The following is a 20405-nucleotide window of genomic DNA, read 5'->3' as shown; positions in this document are numbered from 1 at the left end:
CTGGACTTCATCCCTGGTCATTGGTAATCTTGGATGTTGTTAAGGCAATGCTCATCAAGCTTTAATGTGCATAGGACTCACTTGGAGCAAACTTTAGAATGAAAATTCTGATTCAGTTGGTGTGGGCTCTGAAATTCTGCATTTCTAATGTTGAAAAAAAAAAAAGCCACAGGCCCAAAATGGCATCACTCATGCTAACAGCCCATGATACCAAACCTAAATTTCATACCTGAAATTGCAGTTTCCATCTCTCCCAGAACCATAACCTTAATTAATCAGTCTGGAATTTTCTGATCAAGCACCAGTAAGGTCATTTGACATCCAGGCCCTCTCCAACTGCCCCATAGAAAGAAGAGGCAATCTATATGATAAAAACTCTTCCCCTTCTCTTTCCTGAAAAGATATCCTGGTTTCTTTTCTTTCAGTATAGCTCCCCTGCCCCTTTCTGCTCCCTATAAAAACCTTCCAAATTTACAACCCCTCAGAGTACCCTTCCAGTTGTTAGACGGTATGCTGATCAATGCATATATCACTTAATAAAGCCAATTAGATCTTCAGATTTACTCTGTCAAATTTTTTTTAACACAAAATTTCAGTTGATGAAGATGCTCCTAGTCCATGAACCACAATTTGGGTAGTAAGACTGTAATGAACATGTGCTGCCTTCTCAACATCTATCCCCTTCTTTTTCCAACAGTTTCTAATAATCTGGTGATTCATATGGTCCTAAGAAAGCTGACTCTAACTTTAGGTTAATAATCACATTCCATTACTTGTCCACATTGGACTTGGGATGTAATCTGATCCAATCAGAACTTTGTAGGAGCTCATTTTGGACATGAATGGAGAGGTAGTTATTGGAAACTCCCTCAGAAACAAGAGAACCAGTTTTGTTTTGTTTTTATTAGTTTCAGGTGTACAAAACAATGCAATAGTTATACTTTTCACCCCTCACAAAGTGACTATCCCCTTCTCCCCTTCAACCCTCCCCCACCCCCGTATCATACATATCTATTACAATTCCATTGACTCCACTCCCCACACTGTACTCCACATCCTGTGACTATATATATATATTAAATTATAGTTGACATACAGTGTTATTCAATGGAAGCTTCAGATGTACAGTGCAATGGTCAGGTCTCTACACCGTCCATGAAGTGGTCTCTCTAACAAGACATGAGTCCATCTGAGCCCCTAAAAAATATTTGCAACATATTGATTATATTCCCCAAACTGTCTTTCATATCCCTGTGTCAATATTTTAGTTACCTATTTATGTAGCCTCATCCTTCCCCCTTCTTTCTCATCCCCACCCCTCTCCCATCTAGCAACCATCAGTTTTTCCTCTACGTCTCTGAGACTATTTCTGTTTACATTGCTTATTTATTCAGTTCTTTAGATTCCACATATAAGTGAGATCATACAGTATCTGTCTTCCTCCGACTGATTTATTTCACTTAGCATAATGTTCTCTAGGTCCATCCATATCATTGCAAATGGTACGATTTCATTCTTCTTTATAGCTGAGTAATACTCCATTGTATAACTGTACCACAGTTTCTTAATCCAGTCGTCTACCGATGGGCATTTAGGTTGTTTCCAAGTCTTGGCTATTGTAAATAGCGCTGCAGTGAACATAGGGGTGCATATATTTTGAGAAGAACCAGTTTTAAGAGAGAGTTAAAAAAACAAAAAACAAAACCCATCTGATATTAATGAGCCCCTGGACTAAAAACAATGCCTAAGCGAGGCTATTTAAATTAAAATTAAATAAAATTAAAAATTCAGTTCCTCAGTTACAACAATCACATTTCAAGTGCTCAATAGTCATATGTGGCTATGGCTACCTTTTTGGACACTGCTGATATAGAACATTTCCATCATCAAAGGAAGTTTGATTAGACATCGCTGCTCTATTACCATATTTACTTCCTTATTTGCATTTATCTGTTATTTGTTTACTTATCTATTGACTGACATGAGAATGGAAACTGTCTGAAGGCAGGGATTTGCATCTGTTCTGTTCACTTCTGCATCCCCAGCATCTAGAACAGTGCCTTGCATGCAATGTGCCCTCAAACATTTGTGAAATAAGTGAATCTCTCCCCCATTAGAATGCATGCTGTATGAAGAAGGGGAACTTGTGTGTACTGTTCACTGCAGTATCCCTAGTACTGAGCACAAGGTACTACTCCCTATTGTCCTCAAGGATCTTCCTACTTTGAGCTCTGCCTACTTTTTAATCCCTTTTCTCCTCAACAGTATTAGAATATTTGAGTTCCTGGAACTCATCAAGCTTACTCTCCTCTCCAGACCTTTGTACATTCAGTTCTTTAATCTGGCTAACACCTACTTATCCCCTCTTAAGTATGTGGGGCCAGCATTATTATTTGTATGTTAGTGGTGGGTTTCCCAAAAGATGGCAAATTGAAATGTCATTGTCAGTTGATTTATACCAAATTGTTTTTAAATTTTTCCTTGTTTTTATTTTCTACCTTAAACTTTTTTAGAATTTTTACTCTCTCACCTCATAAAGCAGTCAAGAGTCCTGAAATAAAGTCAACAAAAGTGGAGCAACAAAGAAAAAGCCTTTATTTGCTGCTAGCAGGAGAGTTAGTCTACACGTGAGACTACCCTGTCTTCTGGGAGTTAGCAGAGGTTTTATATGTTACAGGCATTTATTGTAGATTGGTCCCAAGAAAGAAAAACAAGGAAATGGGAATGTGATGTGTGTGGTAATGCAAGTATTCCATTGTTAGTTTTTAGAAGTAGATGTCCTAATGATAAGCAAGTATAGAAAAGTACATTCTACAGAGTGGAGTCAGGAAGGAAAACAACTTAAGCAAGTCCAGGAGATTACATTCACAATTTTGAGTTTAGCAACAGAATTTGTGTAGAGATTGTGGAAATGAGCTTCACAATTTACAGAATTACGTTAATCACCAAGATGAATCATCTAGGCCACAGTATTTGTATTTAGCATGTGCACATGGCAAAAGGTGTACCAATCAGAGCTCTCCCCTAGGACTTTCTCAGGAGTTCTTAGGAATGGAGACCTCTCTTTTTACTGGGGTCAGGTCGCTGTGATCTTGTATAATTTTTGAAAGCTCATTCAAGCAAAATAATTTATTCAGCTGATCATGATTTGTCACGCTTGCGACTGGAGATGCTACAAACTAGACAGAAAATGCAATGCAGAGAACGGGGAGGAGGACAGACAGCGCAGTCTGACCCCCGCATCCTCATTGACTTCAGTCTTTTATTAGAGATAAAAGAGGAACAGGTGGTAGAAAATGACAAGCACGTCCCTAAGGTTAAGGGAGACACGCTTAGTCTACGAGTCGTTTTTTTAGCTCAAGAGGAACAAAACAGTTTCAAGGACTTTGGCTGAGCACACACTGTTTTCAGTGTGGTAGGCATCCAACCTCTCTCAGTTAACCCTTAGTTGACGGCTGAGCTTTTGCTCAAGGCAGAAACCTTACAATCTTGGTTTTGGGGCTTATGAGAGAGAATCCCTAACATGTCCTACAATGACTATTTTTTAGTAGACAATCAAGTCAAATGAACAAAATTCTAAAGTTTACAGACAGACAGCTCTAAAAAAAACTAGTGATGGAAGGAAAAACAAATTTTTGTGAAGCATGGTATTACAGAATAATTAAGATTTAATCAAACTACAGACTGAGATCTCTGGCTCTAATGAATCAAAAGTGAAAAATATCTTTTAAAATGATAAAGAATAACACTGGAGAAAGAACCTACTTTTCCCCATAAAAACAAAATATTTTTTAAAATTTATTTTAATTGCGATAAAACTGACATATAAAATTGCATAACTTTAAGATGTACAACATGTTGGGCCGGCCATGTGGTGCGTTAGTTAAGAGTTGGCTTGGGACCCAGCTCTGAGTAGCAGGGCCCTGGTTCAGATTCCACATGAGGGCCAGTGATGCTGCGCCCTCTATGGCTAAGATGGTGAACAACAGCTCGACCTGGAGCTGGGCTGCCATGAGTCACCAGTGATGGCACAGGCTGCAGACCCTGCTGCATTGGGCTGCTGTGAGCTACCGTGAGTGGCCGGCAGCCAATGTGAGCGGCCGGCAGCCAGTGTGAGCTGTCTTGAGCCGCTGTGAGCGGCTGTCCAATGGCTGGCAAGCTACTGCCTCACCCAGGAAGAGTGCAATGATAATACCAACATGGGCCAGTGAAGCGACGTCCTCCACAACTAGACTGAAGAACAAAAGGACAGCAACTTGTCTGTTCCCTTTCCCCGATTCCCCAACGCTGTTCCCCTCCCCCAATTCCCCAATAAAAGCTTAAAAAAAAAGTACATGTTGATTTGATACATTTATGTATTGCAATATGATTACCACGGTAACCAACACCCTCTATCACCTCACAAAATTATTTCTTTTTTGTGGTGGGAACAATTAAAAGCTAGTTTTTTAGCAACTTTGAAGTTTATAATTCAGTATTGTAAAAGCAAACTACTTTATGCTTTCACAGCATGTTTAAGAAACATGCTTTAGAAAAGAAAATCTAGAACAAATTACAGACATGACTTAATACATTAAATATGATTTACTTATGTATCAAAAATAAGTACACATGATTTCATATAGTCTGACATTTGTAAAGATTCCTATGCTCCTGATTGTGGCCAATACAAGTAATGTGGAATAGGTCACTCAGAAGCAGAGACCTATTTTGTGGTAATGGAAACTTATAAATATGGTTTGTGTATTTGTATGTCAGAATTTGAGTTCCTAAAGATAAAGTGGTTTACACACAAAAAGAAATTCTACCAGCTGTCTGACAATCTAAAGGTAAAGGCAAATGAAGGTCAGATACTCTGGTAGATAACCAACTTTAACTAGGATGGCAGTCTACTCCTGAGTTTGTTCTCCCAATTTAAGCCATTTGGCATATGCCATTAAGGTATATATATATATATATATATATATATATATATATATATATATATATATATATATATATATATATATATGACTGGGGATGGGAGTGGGGGCAGTAGGCAGGTTTTTTGCCAATTAACACAATGGTGATGTGGGCAATAGCCTCACCCAACAGAACCAACCTCGTTTTGGTTTTTATACCATAAACTGCAGACTAAACTAACAGCTCAATAGTTTTGTGGAAGATGTATTGTCAAAAAAAAAGGTTTGACAAACTTAGAGCACATTTTGGTCTTACATACTTGGTTTCAAAAGAAGTCAGGGCCGGCCAAGTGGGGCGTTGGTTAAGAGTTGGCTTGGGACGCCAGCTCTGAGCAGCAGGGCTCCGGTTCGGATCCCACATGGGTGCCAGTGCCACTGCCCTTTACAGCTAAGATGGTGAACAACAGCTCGACCTGGAGCTGGGCAGCCGTGAGTTGCCGGCGATGGCGTAGGCTGCAGTGAAGCTACAGTGGGCTGCCATAAGCTACCGTGTGTGGCTGGCAGCCAGCGTGAGCGGCTGGCAGCCGGTGTGAGCTGCCAATAGCCACCGTGAGCGGCCATCCAGAGGCCGGTGACCGATCTGCCTCACCCGGGAAGAGTGCCAGTGAAACCACATCCTCCACAACTAGACTGAAGAACAAAACGACAGCAACTTGTCTGTTCCCCTTCTCCCAATTCCCCAGCGCTGTTCCTCTCCCCAAAGTCCCCAATTAAAAAAAATGTATATATATACATTTTTAAAAGATTTTTGGGGAAAATGGGAAGAGGAACACACAAGTCGCTATTCTTTTGTTCTTCAGTCTAGTTGTGGAGGACATCGCTTCACTGGCCCATGTTGGTATCATCATTGTGCTCTTCCCAGGTGAGGCAGTCGGTCACCGGCCTCTGGACGGCTGCTCACGGCAGCACTTGGCAGCTGATGCCGGCTGCCAGCTACTCACAGTAGCTTATGGCAGCCCGATGTAGCCTACACCGTTGCCGGCGACTCACGGCAGCCCAGCTCCAGGTTGAGCTGTTGTTCACCATCTTATCTGTAGAGGGCAGTATCACCGGCCCTCACATGAGGGGTCCAAACCGGGGCCCTGCTGCTCAGAGCTGGCATCCCAAGTCAGCTCTTAACCAACGCGCCACTCGGCTGGCACCCCAATAAAATCTTTAAAAAAAAAGTCAGGAAGGGAAGGGAGAACCCACCTAATGACCACCTCTCTTAAGATTCTGAAAAGCAAGATTCCGTAATTTTCTCCATCCTCACAGTTCTGCAAATAAGGAGAGTGGCATAGAAAGGGTTCACAAACAGTGTGGGAACCACGAATCCACAAATCTCTGGAGTCTGTGGAGGCTTTGAAGAGCCAAAGCTTTGTTTGAATATCCGCCATGACTAAACCTAGTGGAATATTCTACAATTTCTTGTAGACTCTTGTGCTCTCGTTTACAAGGAATAGAGTGCAAGCAGAAGGAGAAGCCCTGGAGTTCTGGAGGCGTTGGAGTGCAGTTCAGGGGAACGAGAGAGAAAGGTCAATTGCCTCCCATTTTCTTTACATTGGTCCATTTAGAAGATTTAAGGTATTTGAATTAGAGGTTGCAGAGAAGAGTACCTGCTATCGGCAGTGGAACCTGCGGCCACAGATTTCCAAGACAAACCACTACCACTGGGGGCGTGGGTGGCTGTATTCCGAGAGACCACCCCGGGAAGGGCAAGCGGGCGCCGCCAGGGGGCGCCGCCGCTTCCCTGCGAGGCGCCCACCCGCGGTGCGCGCACGCGAGGCCTCCCACCGCGCCTGCGCCTAGGATGGACGCAGGCTCGCTTTTCCCCGACGCCCCGCCAACCCCGCAGGGGTGAAAAACTGCGTGACACGCAGCGAGCGTGGCGGCCATCTTCGTCTTCAGGGCACGTCAGCTGAGCCCGTTGGGGGCCGAAGAAGAGCGTTGCGCAAGCGCGCCCAAGACGGTCACAGGTAACTCCCATCTGACGGGCGAGGCGTCGCCGTCGTCGCCGGAAGTTTGTCGTTTCTGCGTCGCGGGGGAGGCGGCGGTCGCGGCAGAAGCTGCGGAGTGTCCTCTGATACCCGGATGTGAGGCGGTCTGCCGGCTTGCGTTGGACTCTTGGCCAGGAGTGAGGAAGGTACGGGAGCGTCCGGACCGTCCCCGCCGCCTGCTGTCGCGCCTCTTGCGTCCTCATCTCCCTTTTGCCAGCCCTTCTGGAGAGCCAGACGATTCTCCCCCTTCCTGTCCCACCCTTGTGTCGTGTTGCCTCGCACTCTTCTTATTCCTACGGTCCAGGCTCCTGGCACCCCTGGGAGGTAGTGGGCGGCTCCGAGACGCCGTATCTTGAGGTAAGCAAACAACCTGCGGGACTCGGCTGCCCAGTCGCCGCATCACCTGCGGCTGCTTGCTGGGCGGTCAGCGGGAATAAGGGGCCGTGACCGAGGACCGGGTCAAGCTGGGGTGTCTAGGCGGCCGCGAGGGCGCCAGAACCCCGAGGTGGAGTGCAGCGATTGCGACTACTGGGGGGCGTCGGCGCTGGCTCGCAGGTAGCCTGGGCCTTGTTCTCACCCCCGCCGGCTTGCTTTCGCGGCGTTTTCCCCAAGCCATCGCAGAACTGCGGTTCCTACGGCTGGCTGCCCTGCCCCCACCGCCATCCGCTGACCCAGCCTGAACCATGAGGCCTCTGCAGTCTGCGGGGCGGGATGTGGGGATCTTGGTTTCACGGTTTTTAGCCTGGGAGGGGAGCGGTGGCCCGGGTCCAAGGTCATAGAGTAATTCGGGTTGGACATGAGAGTCAGGCACAGGTAGAGCTGCTTTGGAGTAGAAATAGGTGCAATGAGGGCCATAGTGAAGTTTATAGAGATAGATGCGAGCAGAAGGGAATTGGGTCCTCGATTTTTATCACTATTGGTAAGATGATTTGACAACGAGGGTTTGTTTTACTCCGGCGGAGTGGGATTGCAAGTCCAAATTACAGAACTGTCCCCCCCCCCCCAACCTCCTTCTCCTCCACCCTTCACTTCCTACCCCCTTAGCCTCCACCTCTAAACGTTGACTTCACAAAACCCAGCACTTAGAGTATTTTCCGGGAGAGGAGGGCACAGCAGGAGAGAAGGAAGGAGTTAAATCGTTGAGATTTGAGAAGTACTTGTTTTTAGTAGTCTTTAGATAGCTGAAAGGGGATTCTAAAGCAAGAAGTAATTGCAGCACAGTATTTAAATAATATTCTCAAATGATATTTCAATAAGTAACTGGCTTTTGCAGAAACCGATAAAAGAATGCTACTTAGTGGAATAGGATATGGGTGGGTTGTTTCCCCATCTGAACATTAATTTTTTTTAAATGGTTAAAACACGATTTCAGTTTAAAACATTCTGGATGCAGTGAACTTTGCTGTATTTACGCACACTTTTTTTCTGATTAGGGCCTTAGTTTCTGCTTTACACAGGACACCAACACCAGTGGAGCTTTTTTAAATTTGAAAAACTTGAAAATTCTCACCATGGAATTAGATATGAGAGTAGGATGAAAAGTGCCTAAACATGTTTAATTTGGAAGCTGCACATTCAGGCCTTAAGAGCATGTGAGCAAATAAGAAAAGTAACAGAGGGACTGGCTGAGTGGCTTGGTTGGTTAAAAGTGCAAGCTCTGAGCAACAGGGTCACCGGTTCGATTCCCACATGGGCCAGTGAGCTGCGACAGAGCTGAGCTGCCACTGAGCTGGTGAGAGCACAGCTCTTATCAGCAAGGCTGCCGGTTGGACACCCACATGGGATGGTGGGCTACGCCCGCCCACAACTAAGATAGAACATGACACCTTGAGCTGAGCTGCCGAGAGGCAGCTGGATGGTAATTGGACTTGGAGCTGAACTAGCTGCACCCTCCACAACTAAGATTGAAGGACAACAATTTGGCTGTTCTCCTTCCCCAATTCCCTAACACTGTTCCCCTTCCCCAGTTCCCCATTAAAAATCTTTAAAAAACAAAAAAAAAAAAAAGAAAAAACTAACAGATACTTCCTCCTTTTAGAGAGTATGTAATATATGCCCCTCAGGTCAGATATGTGACTTTGGAAGTACCCTTCTTAAAACAAAACTTGCCCTGGCTTATGAACTTCTGTCCACTTTAATCATTCCTGGCTGAGGAAAATATGCTGTCATTTCTCATTGATCAGCATTACAATTCTGTAGTGAATAATACTTTTTTTTTTTTTAGTTGAGCCATCCTGCCACCTGTTGGCAGCTCAGTGGCAGCTCAACTCAAGCCGAACAATACTTATTTAAACATCAGCCCCATACAAGGTTTGTGCTTGGCATTTAAATCGATGAATTATGCTTCCAGAAGAACTGAAAAAGGACCCTAATTAATGAATGAATGCCATTAACCCCCTTTGCTGGATGGCCCTTTATAGCTTGGTAATTCATTATAGCTTATTGTATTTGTTCTAATAGTGAAGGTGACTAGAATTGCATAATTCAAAATAATGGATTTTTTAAATAATTTTTTTGATGACTTTTATTAGCAGATTTACGTTCTACAGAATTTTTGAATAACTTTTCCTGAAGGTGATCAGTTTAGATGGTGGTTAGAAACCAACTCCAGTAAAATTGTTGCTATAGATAATTCACTTAAGGACTGTGTTGACCCTTTGAAGCCCAGACTGTTTTCGGTGCATCCTTTTTTTCTTGGTACAGTGGAAGCTCTTTGGCTGTATTTCTGCATAAGTTCGGTATTATATAACTGTAGTTACTTTTGGCAAACACATTATTCTGTTAACCCAGTCATTTTGTCTTCTTTTTTGAGGGGGTTATACCTTATGCATAATTGCGTGACAGTACGTCTGAAGAAAGCAAGATTTGTGTTCTCTGCTCTTCTTCAACTTACTTTAAACATTTATATGTGAGATTTACAGAGATAAAAACTCAGGGTGTGAATAAAAATGGGGTATTAAATATTACTTTAATGTAGTGGTTCTCAAACTTTTTGGTCAGGATCTCTTTACACTCTGAAAAACAAATAGCTTTTGTTTATATGGGTTATATCTATTGCTAGTTATTGTATTTGAAATTAGTTTACATATATTTATTAATTCATTAAAGACTAGTAAACTAATTACAGGTTAATATAAATAACGTTTTTCTATGAAAAACAACTGTTTTCCTAAACAAAAAAATTTTGTCAAAGAATGTTAAATGTTTTACATTTTTTTTTTTTAAACTGGGGAATTGGGGGGATGGGAACAGTGCTGGGGAATTGGGGGAAGGGGAACAGACAAGTTGCTGTCATTTTGTTCTTCAGTCTAGTTGTGGAGGACGTTGCTTCACTGGCCCAAGTTGGCACCATCATTGCTCTCTTCCCGGGCGAGGCAGATCAGTTGCCGGCTTCTGGACGGCCGCTTACTGCGGCTGCTGGCTGCTCACGCTGGCTGCTGGCTACATACAGTAGCCCATGGCAACCCGCTGCCACAGGGGCTGCAGCCTACGCCGTCGCCGGCAACTCACGGCAGCCCAGCTCCAGGTTGAGCTGTTGTTCAGCATCTTAGCTGTGGAGGGCAGTGTCACTGGCCCTCATATGTGGGATCCGAACCGGGGCCCTCTGGCGTCCCAAGCCAGTTCTTAACCATCGCGCCACTTGGCCGGCCCATGTTTTCTTTTTTATGTTCTTGTTTCATCAGAAATGTTATTGTATCAATAATATTAATTATCACAGCTAATTATTATTATAGCTAATAGTTAAGTGCCTATGCTGTGCCAGCAGCTATTGTAAGGACTTTATATTAGGAAATGTTTCTATTGTGTTGTCTTTAGTGATGATTAAGAGAAAGAAAATATAATTTATTTTTTTCCTGCAAATAGTATAGTCTTCCTGACATATATTATTCTTTATAACACAGATATAGTTTCATGGACTGAAGGCTTTTCCCTTAAGATCAGCAACAAGACAAGGATGTCTGTTCTTGCCACTTTTATTCAACTTTGTACTGGAGATTCTAGCCAGAATAATTGGGCTAGAAAAAGAAATAAAGGCATCCAGATTGGAAAGGAATAAAAAATGATTTCTATTTGCAGATGACATGATCTTATGTATGAGGTGTAATCACAAAATATGGTAAATGTTTAAAAAAAATTATTACAGTAAAAGACATATTGCCATTAATCCCCCTCAAAATACTCCCCTTCATATCGAACACACTTATCCCATCATTCTTGCCACTTTCTGAAACAGTTCTGGAAGTCCTCTTTCGTGAGTGTCTTTGCTTTATCCTCTATTATGACAACGCTCTGTGTCACACATTGCTTCTGGTATGGCAGTTTCTGTAAAAAACATTACGGTGTGTCCTTATCCACCTTATTCGCTGGATCTGGCACCATGTGACTTCTGGCTCGTCCCCAAAGTCTAAATGACCATGAAAGGAAAACGTTTTGAGTCGACTCAGGACATTGATGCATCAGAGACAGAGTAACTAAAGACACTCACAAAAGAGGACTTCCAGAACTGCTTCAGAAAGTGGCAAGAATGATGGGATAAGTGTGTTCGATGCGAAGGGGAGTGTTTTGAGGTGGATTAATGGCAATATGTCTTTTACTGTGATAATTTTTTTTATTTAAACATTCACTGTAGTCTTTGATCACACCTCGTCGTGTAGAAAATTCTGAGTCCACACTGAAAAACCATATTAGAACTAATGAATTCAGCAAGGTTATAGGGTACAAGGTTAAGGAACAAAAATCAGTTGTATTTCTGTATGCTAGTGATGAACCATCCAAAAAGGGAATTAAGAGAATTCCTTTTATAATAGAATCAAAACCAATAAAGTACAGCAGGTCCTTGATATCATTGTTTTGTTCAACGTTGTTTCTTTATAATGTTGATGGGGTGCCATAGAAACTTAACTCTTTGTTTATATCATCAATTAGCGTATACCTATGGTAAAATTGGTTTCATTATATGTTGTTTCACTTAACTTTGCAGAACCTATTGATGACTCTGAGTACTTTGGAATAAATTTAACAAAAAAAGTACAAGACTTATACACTAAAAATCATAAAACATTGCTTAAAAAATTAAACATGACCTAAATAAATGAAAAGATATCCATGTTCAACGATTGGAAGACTTATTAAGATGGTAGTATTCTGTGAATTGATATACAGAATCAGTACAATTCTGGTCAAAATCCTAGCTGGCTTTTTCGCAGAAATTGACAAGCTGATCCTAAAATTGATACAGAATAGCCAAAACAATCTTGAAAAAGAATAACAAAGTTAAGGGACACACACTTACTAAAAAACTTAACTACAAAAGGAGCCAAGACTATACAATGGGGAAAGGACAGTCTCTTCAATAAATGGTGTTATGAAAACTGGACCCTTGTCTTACTCCATACATAAAAAATTAACTGAAAATGGATTAAGATTTGAACATAACACCTGAAACCATAAAACTCCTAGAGGGAGATATAAGCTACTTGACATCAGTTTTGGTGGTGATTTTTTTAATCTGACACCAAAAGCAAAAGCAACAAAAGCAAAAATAAACAGCTGGGACTATGTCAAACTAAACAGCTTCTGCACTGCAAAGAAAACCATTAACAAGGTGGAAAGATAACGTACTGAATGAAGAAGCTATTTGTAAATAATGTATTTGGTTAGTTGAAATCCAAAATATATAAAGAACTCATAGAACTCAATAGTAATAAAAACTAATCTGATTAAAAAATGGACAGAATAGACATTTTTCCAAAGAAGACATACAGATGGCCAACAGGTACATGTCAAAATGTGCAACATCACTAGTCATCAGGGAAATGCAAATCAAAACCACAATGAGGTATCACCTCACATCTGTTAGAATGGCTGTTATCAAAAGACAAGAAATAGCAAATGTTGGCGAGGCATTGAAGAAAAGGGAACCCATGTGCGCTATTGGTGGGAATGTAAATTGGTGCAGCCACTGTGGAAAACAGTATGGAACTTTTTCAGAAAATTAAAAATAGAACTACCATATGATCCAGAAGTTCCACTTCTGGATATTTATTCAAAGAAAATGAAAAGCACTAACTTGAAACAATATGTGCACTCCCATGTTCATTGCACTTCATTGTAGCATTATTTATGGTAGCCAAGGTATGGAAGCAACTTGTGTCCATTGTTGGATTAATGGAAAAAGAAGATGTGGTGCATACATACAATGGAATATTATTCAGCCATAAAAAGAATGGAGGCACAATACAAATGCACCTGGAGGGCATTATGCTAAGTGAAAAAAGTTAGAGGAAGACACAGATACTTGATCAGTTAAACTCATGGACCCAATTTTCAAGTTGTGTGTGTGTTTGTATATGTGTGTGTGTTGGGGGGTTTTCCCACCCAACATTAAGCAATTCTCGGACACCAGCATGGTGTCCCACAGTTTAACTCAGTTCTGACACTATTTACCTGGAGATAGCATCAGAGCTCACAGGTTAAGGATTTAGTCTTAACCTCTGCTGCTACCCCCAGACACACACACACACTTCAGATGCCAGTCATAAGTACAGGTTGTTACCTAGGTTTCTGACTGACCAGCTACAGACTGGGGGTTCCAGTGACCCCCTCCAACTCAATGCTAATTGCAAAGCCTAAGTTGTTACACCTGTACTTCTATATGACTGGCTATAAATTAGAGGTTCTCACAACCTTCTCTTTGGGTTAATTAATTTGCCAGTGCAGCTCACACAACTCAGGAAAACATTTTACTTACTAGATCACTGGTTTGTTATAAAAGGTTACAACTCAGAAATAGCAAGATAGTGAAAATAGGGCAAGGTACTGTATGGGGAAAGAATATGGGGCTTCCCTGCTCTCTCTGAGCACCTCACTCTTCGCAAATCTCTTAAAAGTTCACCAACCCAGAAGCTCTCTGAATCCTGTCCTTTTGGGTTTTTATAGAGGCTTCGTTATATCTGCACAATTGATTAAATAATTGCCGTTGGTGATTAATTCAACCTGTAGCTCCTTTCCCCTCTCTGGAGGTCTGAGTGAGACTGAAAGTTCCCACGCTCTAATCACATGGTTGACTCTAGTGGCAACCAAGTTCCCTAGTTGGTTGCTTTCCAGAACTTACCTAATTAACACAACACAATGCAGCTGTATCACTCTCAGCACTTAGGAAATTACAAGGGTTTTGGAAGCTGTGAGCCAGGATGAATACCAAATATATATATATTTTTACAAATCACAACATTACACCATATGATCTCACTTATATGTAGAATCTAAAAAACCCGCCGAGACCACTTCATAGTCGGTGTAGAGGCCTGACCACCGCACTGTATTTCTGAAGCTGATGTTGAATAGTAATGTCTGTCAACTATAATTATATATACATATAGTCACGGGACATGGAATAGACAGTGGGAATGGAGTCAATGGAATTGTAATAGATAAGCATGATATCGGGGGTGGGAGGGCAGTAGATGGGGGAGGGGGGTTGTTTCTGTGTGAAGGGTGAAAAGGGTAACTATTGGCATTGTTCTGTACACCTGAAACTAACAATAAACAAAACAAAACAAAACAAAACAAAACAAAAAACCCTCTGAAAAACGACAAAAAAAAATATCCTATAAACCCATAGATGCAGAGAACAGATTGGTTGCCAGAGGTTGGGGGTAGGGAGTGGGGCAAAATGGGTAAAGGGAGTCAAAAGCTACAAACTTCCAGTTATAGAATAAGTCATGGTGATGTAAATACAGTATGGTGACCATAGTCATTACTGTATTGCATTTTTTTTTTTTTAAGCTGAGCCATCCTGCTACCTGTTGGCAGCTCATTGGCAACTCAGCTCGGGCCGGGCATTGAACCACTGTTGCTCAGAGCTCGCACTCTTGTGCGAGCTCATAACCAACTGAGCCACTCAGCTGGCCCTGTATGGCATTTTTGAAAGTTGTGAAAAGGGTAGCTCTTAAAAGTTCTCATCACAAAAAATTTTCTTTATAAGTATATAAAATGATGGATGTTAACTAGACTTATTATGGTGATCATTTTGCATTGAAAATATCAAATTGTTATGTGTACACTTGAAACTAATATGTCAGTTGTGCGTCAAATAAAAGTAAACTTCTTACAAAAGTACAGTAATTAAGACTTTGTGATACTGCATAAGATTATATGGACCAGTGGAACAGAATTGAGAGTCCAGAAATAATCATTTATATTTATGGGCAATTGATTTTCGACAAGAGTGCCAAGACAATTCAGTGGGTAAAGAATGATATATATATATATTTTTTAAAGATTTTTATTGGGGAATTAGGGGAATAGGAACAGTGCTGGGGAATTGGGGGAAGGGGAACAGACAAGTTGCTGTCGTTTTGTTCTTCATTCTAGTTGTGGAGGATGTTGCTTCACTGGCCCAAGTTGGCACCATCATTGCGCTCTTCTCTGGCGAGGCAGATCAGTCGCCGGCTTCTGGACGGCCGCTCACTGCGGCTGCTGGCCGCTCACGCTGGCTGCTGGCTACATATGGTAGCCCATGGCAACCCACTGCCACAGGGACTGCAGCCTACGCCGTCGCCAGCGACTCATGGCAGCCCAGCTCCAGGTTGAGCTGTTGTTCAGCATCTTAGCTGTGGAGGGCAGTGTCACTGGCCCTCATATGTGGGATCCGAACCGGGGCCCTCTGGCATCCCAAGCGAGTTCTTAACCATCGCGCCACTCGGCCGGCCCAAGAATGATATTTTTAATAAATGGTGCTAGGACAATTGGTTGTCTACATGTAAAAGAATGAAGATTTTACCCCTACCTCACACCATATACAAAATGAACTCAAGATGGATCAAAGATCTAAATGTAAGCTAAAATTATAAAAATCAGAATTCATAGATGTATGTTTTCATGGTCTGGGATTAGGTAATAGTTTCCTAGAATGGCATCTAAATCACAATCAACCAAAGAAAAAATAGATTAATTGGACTTCATGAAAATGAAAATCATCTGTGCATCAAGGGATTCTCTCAAGAAAGTGCAAAGACAACGGACAGATTGGAGAAAATATTTTTAACTACACCTGATTAGAGTCTAATATCCAGGTAAAGAACTGTTACAATTCAATAATAGAAAGAAAAATGGCCCAATTTTAAAAATGAGGAAAGGACTTGAATAGACATTTCTCCAAAGAAACGTGCATGAAAAGATACTCAATGTAATTAATTGCTAGGAAAATGCAAATTAAAGATACAGTGAGATACCACTTCCAAAAGGACAACTAAAATGTAAAAAGATAATAACAGATGCCGGGAAGGAAGTGAAGAAATTGAAACCCTCATACATAGCTGGTGGGAATTTAAAATGAAGCAGCTGGTTTGGAAAATAGTGCCTCAGAAGTTAAACGGAGTTACGTATGGCTCAGCAATTATATCCCTAAATATATACCCAAGAGACTTGAAAACGTATGTTTACACAAAAACTCATCCAGGATTCTTCATAGCAACAGCATTCATGATAGCTAAAAAGTAGAGACAATTCAAACATTCTATAAACTCATGAATAGGTAAACAAAATGTAGCATATTCATGCAATGGAATAGTATTCATCCATAAAAACACCAAGGTATTTCTGATTTCATGCTACATTATTTGAAACTTGAAAACGCTATGCTAAGTGAAAGAAGCCAATCACAAACCACACGTTTTATGATTCTATTTGTATGAAACATCCAGAATAGCCAAAACCGGAGAGACAAGGTAGATCTGTAGTTGTCAGGGGCTGGAGGGAGCGGGAAATGGGGAATAACTACTAATGGGTTTCTTTTTGGGGAGATGAAAGTATTCTGGAATTAGATAGTGGCAATTGTTGCACAGCTTTGATTATACTAACAACCACTATGAAGAGGTGAATTTTATGGTAAAAGAGTTATATCTAAATTATAAAATGTTTTTCAAAAAAAAATCACATTAAACTTAAAATACATTGGGTGATATACAATGTAAATATATATATATATATTTTTTTTTAAAGATTTTTTTATTGGGGAATTGGGGGAGAGGAACAGACAAGTTGATATCCTTTTCTTCAGTCAATGTAAATATTTTAATAATTAAAATTTGAATACATTTTACTGTAAAGCACTGGGAAATTGAGTATACACTTAAATTTATCAGCACTTTCTAACATGTATCTTTCTATAATAAAATATGTTTTTGTGGGTTTTCTGAAGTGGTTGTTTTATGTAAAGTTTGATTATTGTTTTTTGCCCCTAATATTGTTTTCATTAGGATTGTATTAATAAGCTAGCTATAGATGTGTGTGTGTGGGGGGGGGAGGGGGGGCTTGTCAATTTGGTAACAGGTTAGAGAATGCACTTTGGTCCTTGATTTATTAGGAAGGGGGGTGTTATTAAGTTGTATAATGCTAGATTGGTGATGATTTAGCATGTAGGGCAAACTAAAGTGAAGTGATCTTTAGCATATCTGAACAGGTGATTGACAGTTACTGTAGATTTGTGTATCCATTTATCTCTTTTCTAAAGTAGTTGCCAACTACCAAATGTATTAAAACATTCAGAAATTTGGAGGAAAAGAAGTAATTCATCATTTTAAAAATTAGGATTCTTTGTGCTAAAGTAATAAAGGAAATTACATGAACTTTATTTTTTTCAAGTTATTGTACCTTTGAGGCTTAACCTTCGGTAAGTTTGGAGCTTTCCAGAAAATAAATATTAACTGCACTATGTATTAGTCAGGTATTGTTGTATGAGAAGCTGCCCTGGAACTCGATGGCTTAAAACAGCAATTATTTTTGCTTACGTATCTATAGAGCAGCTGTGGGTTAGGTGACTTCTGTTAGGCTTGGCTGGGCATCTGAGTGTGGGTGGGCTTTTACTTCTCACTGTGGTTGGGCTTGGCATCTCATTTAGATTTTGGCTCATTTGTACTCGGTGTTTATTATGGAGCCTCAGCTGAAGGACCTAGGTGTCTACCTGGTGAAATCTTTGTCATGATGATGTCAGAGGTAAAGAGGGCAAGCCAAAGACATTTCAAACCTTTGCATCATTTCTGCTAACATCCATTGACCAAAGCAAGTCAGATGGCCAAGGATTTAGGGGCAGGGAAATACACTCTGCCCACCATGAGGCCAAAGTAAGGCATATGACCAAGCTTAGCATCAGTTGGGAAGGAAAATATACTCTTTCCGTGGAGGTGGAGTTTAGGGTAGGATGTAGTGATTATTTTTGAAGAAAACCCAAATCTATTATACCGTGTAAAAATGAGATGGTGCCGATATTGTGGTTGTGTGATGTATTGCATATAATTGTGAAAAGTAGTCATTAGGCCATTGTTTACTTACTTAGTCTTGCTTAGTCTAAGTTGTTTTAATACAATTAATAGACAATACCGTTTTTGTATTCTCAATTTTTTTAGTAGGTTGTTTTACCTTAGCTATAGAATTTTTTTTTTTAAAGATTAATTCCGAAACACACAGGAAGTTATTAGAAGCATCATTCATTAGAAGCATCATCAGTCAACTTAAAGACAAAGTGATATGTGATTTTCATTTCAGCAAGGTAAGTGACTTACACTTTTATAATTTAGTGCCTTCCAAGATTAGTGAGTGTGCCAAATATATGTTATATTTTCAGAGAGAAATTTAATTTATATTTTAATTTTTCTGACATGGTTATATGTCTACATAATAAAACATTTAAGAGGGTATGTAGTGAAAAAATTTTTTCACATTCCTGACACTTGGTCCCCTAGTTTTTTTATATTTATATTATTCTGTTTTTATCAAACTAGCCATCTATGGTTTCTTTCCTATGAACATATTATGGTGATTAGCTTTTGCTATTTTTTTGCCAGTTTTCCCCCCAGTTTTGTCTCAAATTTGGCTTCTTAATTTTGTGACAAGGCTTAAAAAGCCTTTCCGTCTCTGGAAATAAGTATTAAAATTCTCCCACATTTTAATCTGTTTTTATGCTTAATGATTAAATATTTCCTGGACATTACCTTACTCTTAAACCAAAATTACCCAGATGGTTACCTAGTTGTCTTAACACCAATAATCTCCTGCTTTATTGATACGTTGGAACTAAATTGTTAATTATTACAACTAAATGTATTTTAATATCACCAAACACAAATCTACGCTCCATTATTTTTCTTTTTGTTTATGTATGTGTGTATTATTGAAACTGGTAGGTGATATTTTTCTTCTATTGTATCTTAGCTGATTATTGTTTATTTAAAGCTTTTGAACTTCTCATTTTTTTTAACCTACTCACCATACTGAATTCACATAATAATTTTTCTATTGATTGTCTTGGATTTTTTTTCCTGCAAATAATAATTTTTGTCTTGCAAATTTTTGTATATTCTTTATCTTGCTTAATTGTATCACCTCTGCAACACTGTTAAAAAAGTACTTGCTTGGGCACCCCAGTTGGGACCCCCTCTCGTTTTGAGAGCTGTAACTTTCTGCCCTAATAAAACTGTCCTCTGTTGCAAACTTAAAAAAAAAAGAAGTCCTTGCTTAATTTAATGGGAGACTTCTTGTATTACCCTGTATAGCATACTTGATTTTTTGTTTTGTATACCCCAAAAGTTGATGGTACTAAGAAAGAAACATTTGAAAATATCCTCAGTACTTCTTCCCTTGCCAAGCCATTCTTTTTATTGGCATGAGTAGAGAATGAGGAGTGCCTGTATAATTATATTTGTATTATAAATAGCAATTCTTTTTAAAAATTATTTTTAATTATCTAATTTATTTTTTACTTTTAAAGATTTTTATTGGGGAGTTGGGGGAGGGGAACAGCATTGGGGAATCGGGGAAGGGGAACGGACAAGTTGCTGTCCTTTTATTATTCAGTCTAGTTGTGGAGGACGTTGCTTCACTGGTCCTTGTTGGTATTATCATGTGCTCTTCCCGGGTGAGGCAGATCGGTCGCCGGCCTCTGGACAGCCACTCATAGCGGCTCTTGGCAGCTCACACTGGCTGCCGGCTGCTCACGCTGGCTGCCGGCCACACACGGTAGCTTATGGCAGCCCACTGCAGCAAGGGCTGCAGCCTACGCAGTTGCCGGCAACTCACAGCAGCCCTGCTCCAGGTCGAACTGTTGTTCACCATCTTAGCTGTAGAGGGCAGTGTCACTGGCCCTCATGCGGGATCCAAACCGGGGTCCTGCTGCTCAGAGCTGGCGTCCCAAACTAGCTCTTAACCAATTTGCCACTCGGCCGGCCCTCTAATTTATTCATATGAACGTCAGTAACAGCACATGCATTATCTTCTTTGTTTTTTGTTTTTTTTGCTTCTGAACTCCCTCTTTCTCCCTATTTTCTCCTTTTCCTCTCATTCATTTTAATACATTCATTTTATGGTACACTTTCTCTAGTAGCTCGTAGAACATGTGTGGGAGGTAAATTTTTTGAAACCCTTCATGTCTGAAATTATCCTTATTTTAGACTCACCCTAAATTCTTTGG

The 20405-nt window shown here is 40.5% G+C and overlaps 2 protein-coding genes across 6 annotated transcripts in view; one reads left to right on the top strand and one right to left on the bottom strand.

The window, feature by feature from the left end:
- The window catches only part of LOC109388845 (uncharacterized), a 16674-nt gene extending 9512 nt beyond the window's left edge, over positions 1-7162 (bottom strand). The window contains exon 1 of the mRNA XM_019653880.1: positions 6557-7162. Within this exon, the coding sequence (XP_019509425.1) occupies positions 6557-7140 (584 nt within the window). The 5' untranslated portion in view covers positions 7141-7162. The remainder of the gene's footprint in view (positions 1-6556) is intronic.
- The window catches only part of ESCO1 (establishment of sister chromatid cohesion N-acetyltransferase 1), a 63104-nt gene continuing 49572 nt past the window's right edge, over positions 6874-20405 (top strand). Inside the window, exons 1-2 of one of the 5 annotated variants that reach the window (XM_019653879.1) lie at positions 6874-7294; positions 18387-18488. The gene's annotated coding sequence lies outside the window, so the exon portion shown is untranslated. The remainder of the gene's footprint in view (positions 7295-18386; positions 18489-20405) is intronic. The other 4 variants (XM_019653874.1, XM_019653877.1, XM_019653876.1 and 1 more) reach the window with 4 other exon arrangements.

The sequence above is a fragment of the Hipposideros armiger genome, unplaced genomic scaffold, assembly GCF_001890085.2.
Source record: "Hipposideros armiger isolate ML-2016 unplaced genomic scaffold, ASM189008v1 scaffold_209, whole genome shotgun sequence".
NCBI lineage: Eukaryota > Metazoa > Chordata > Mammalia > Chiroptera > Hipposideridae > Hipposideros > Hipposideros armiger.
Note: the sequence above shows the minus strand (reverse complement) of the source record. Positions and strands in the feature narration are given on the sequence as shown.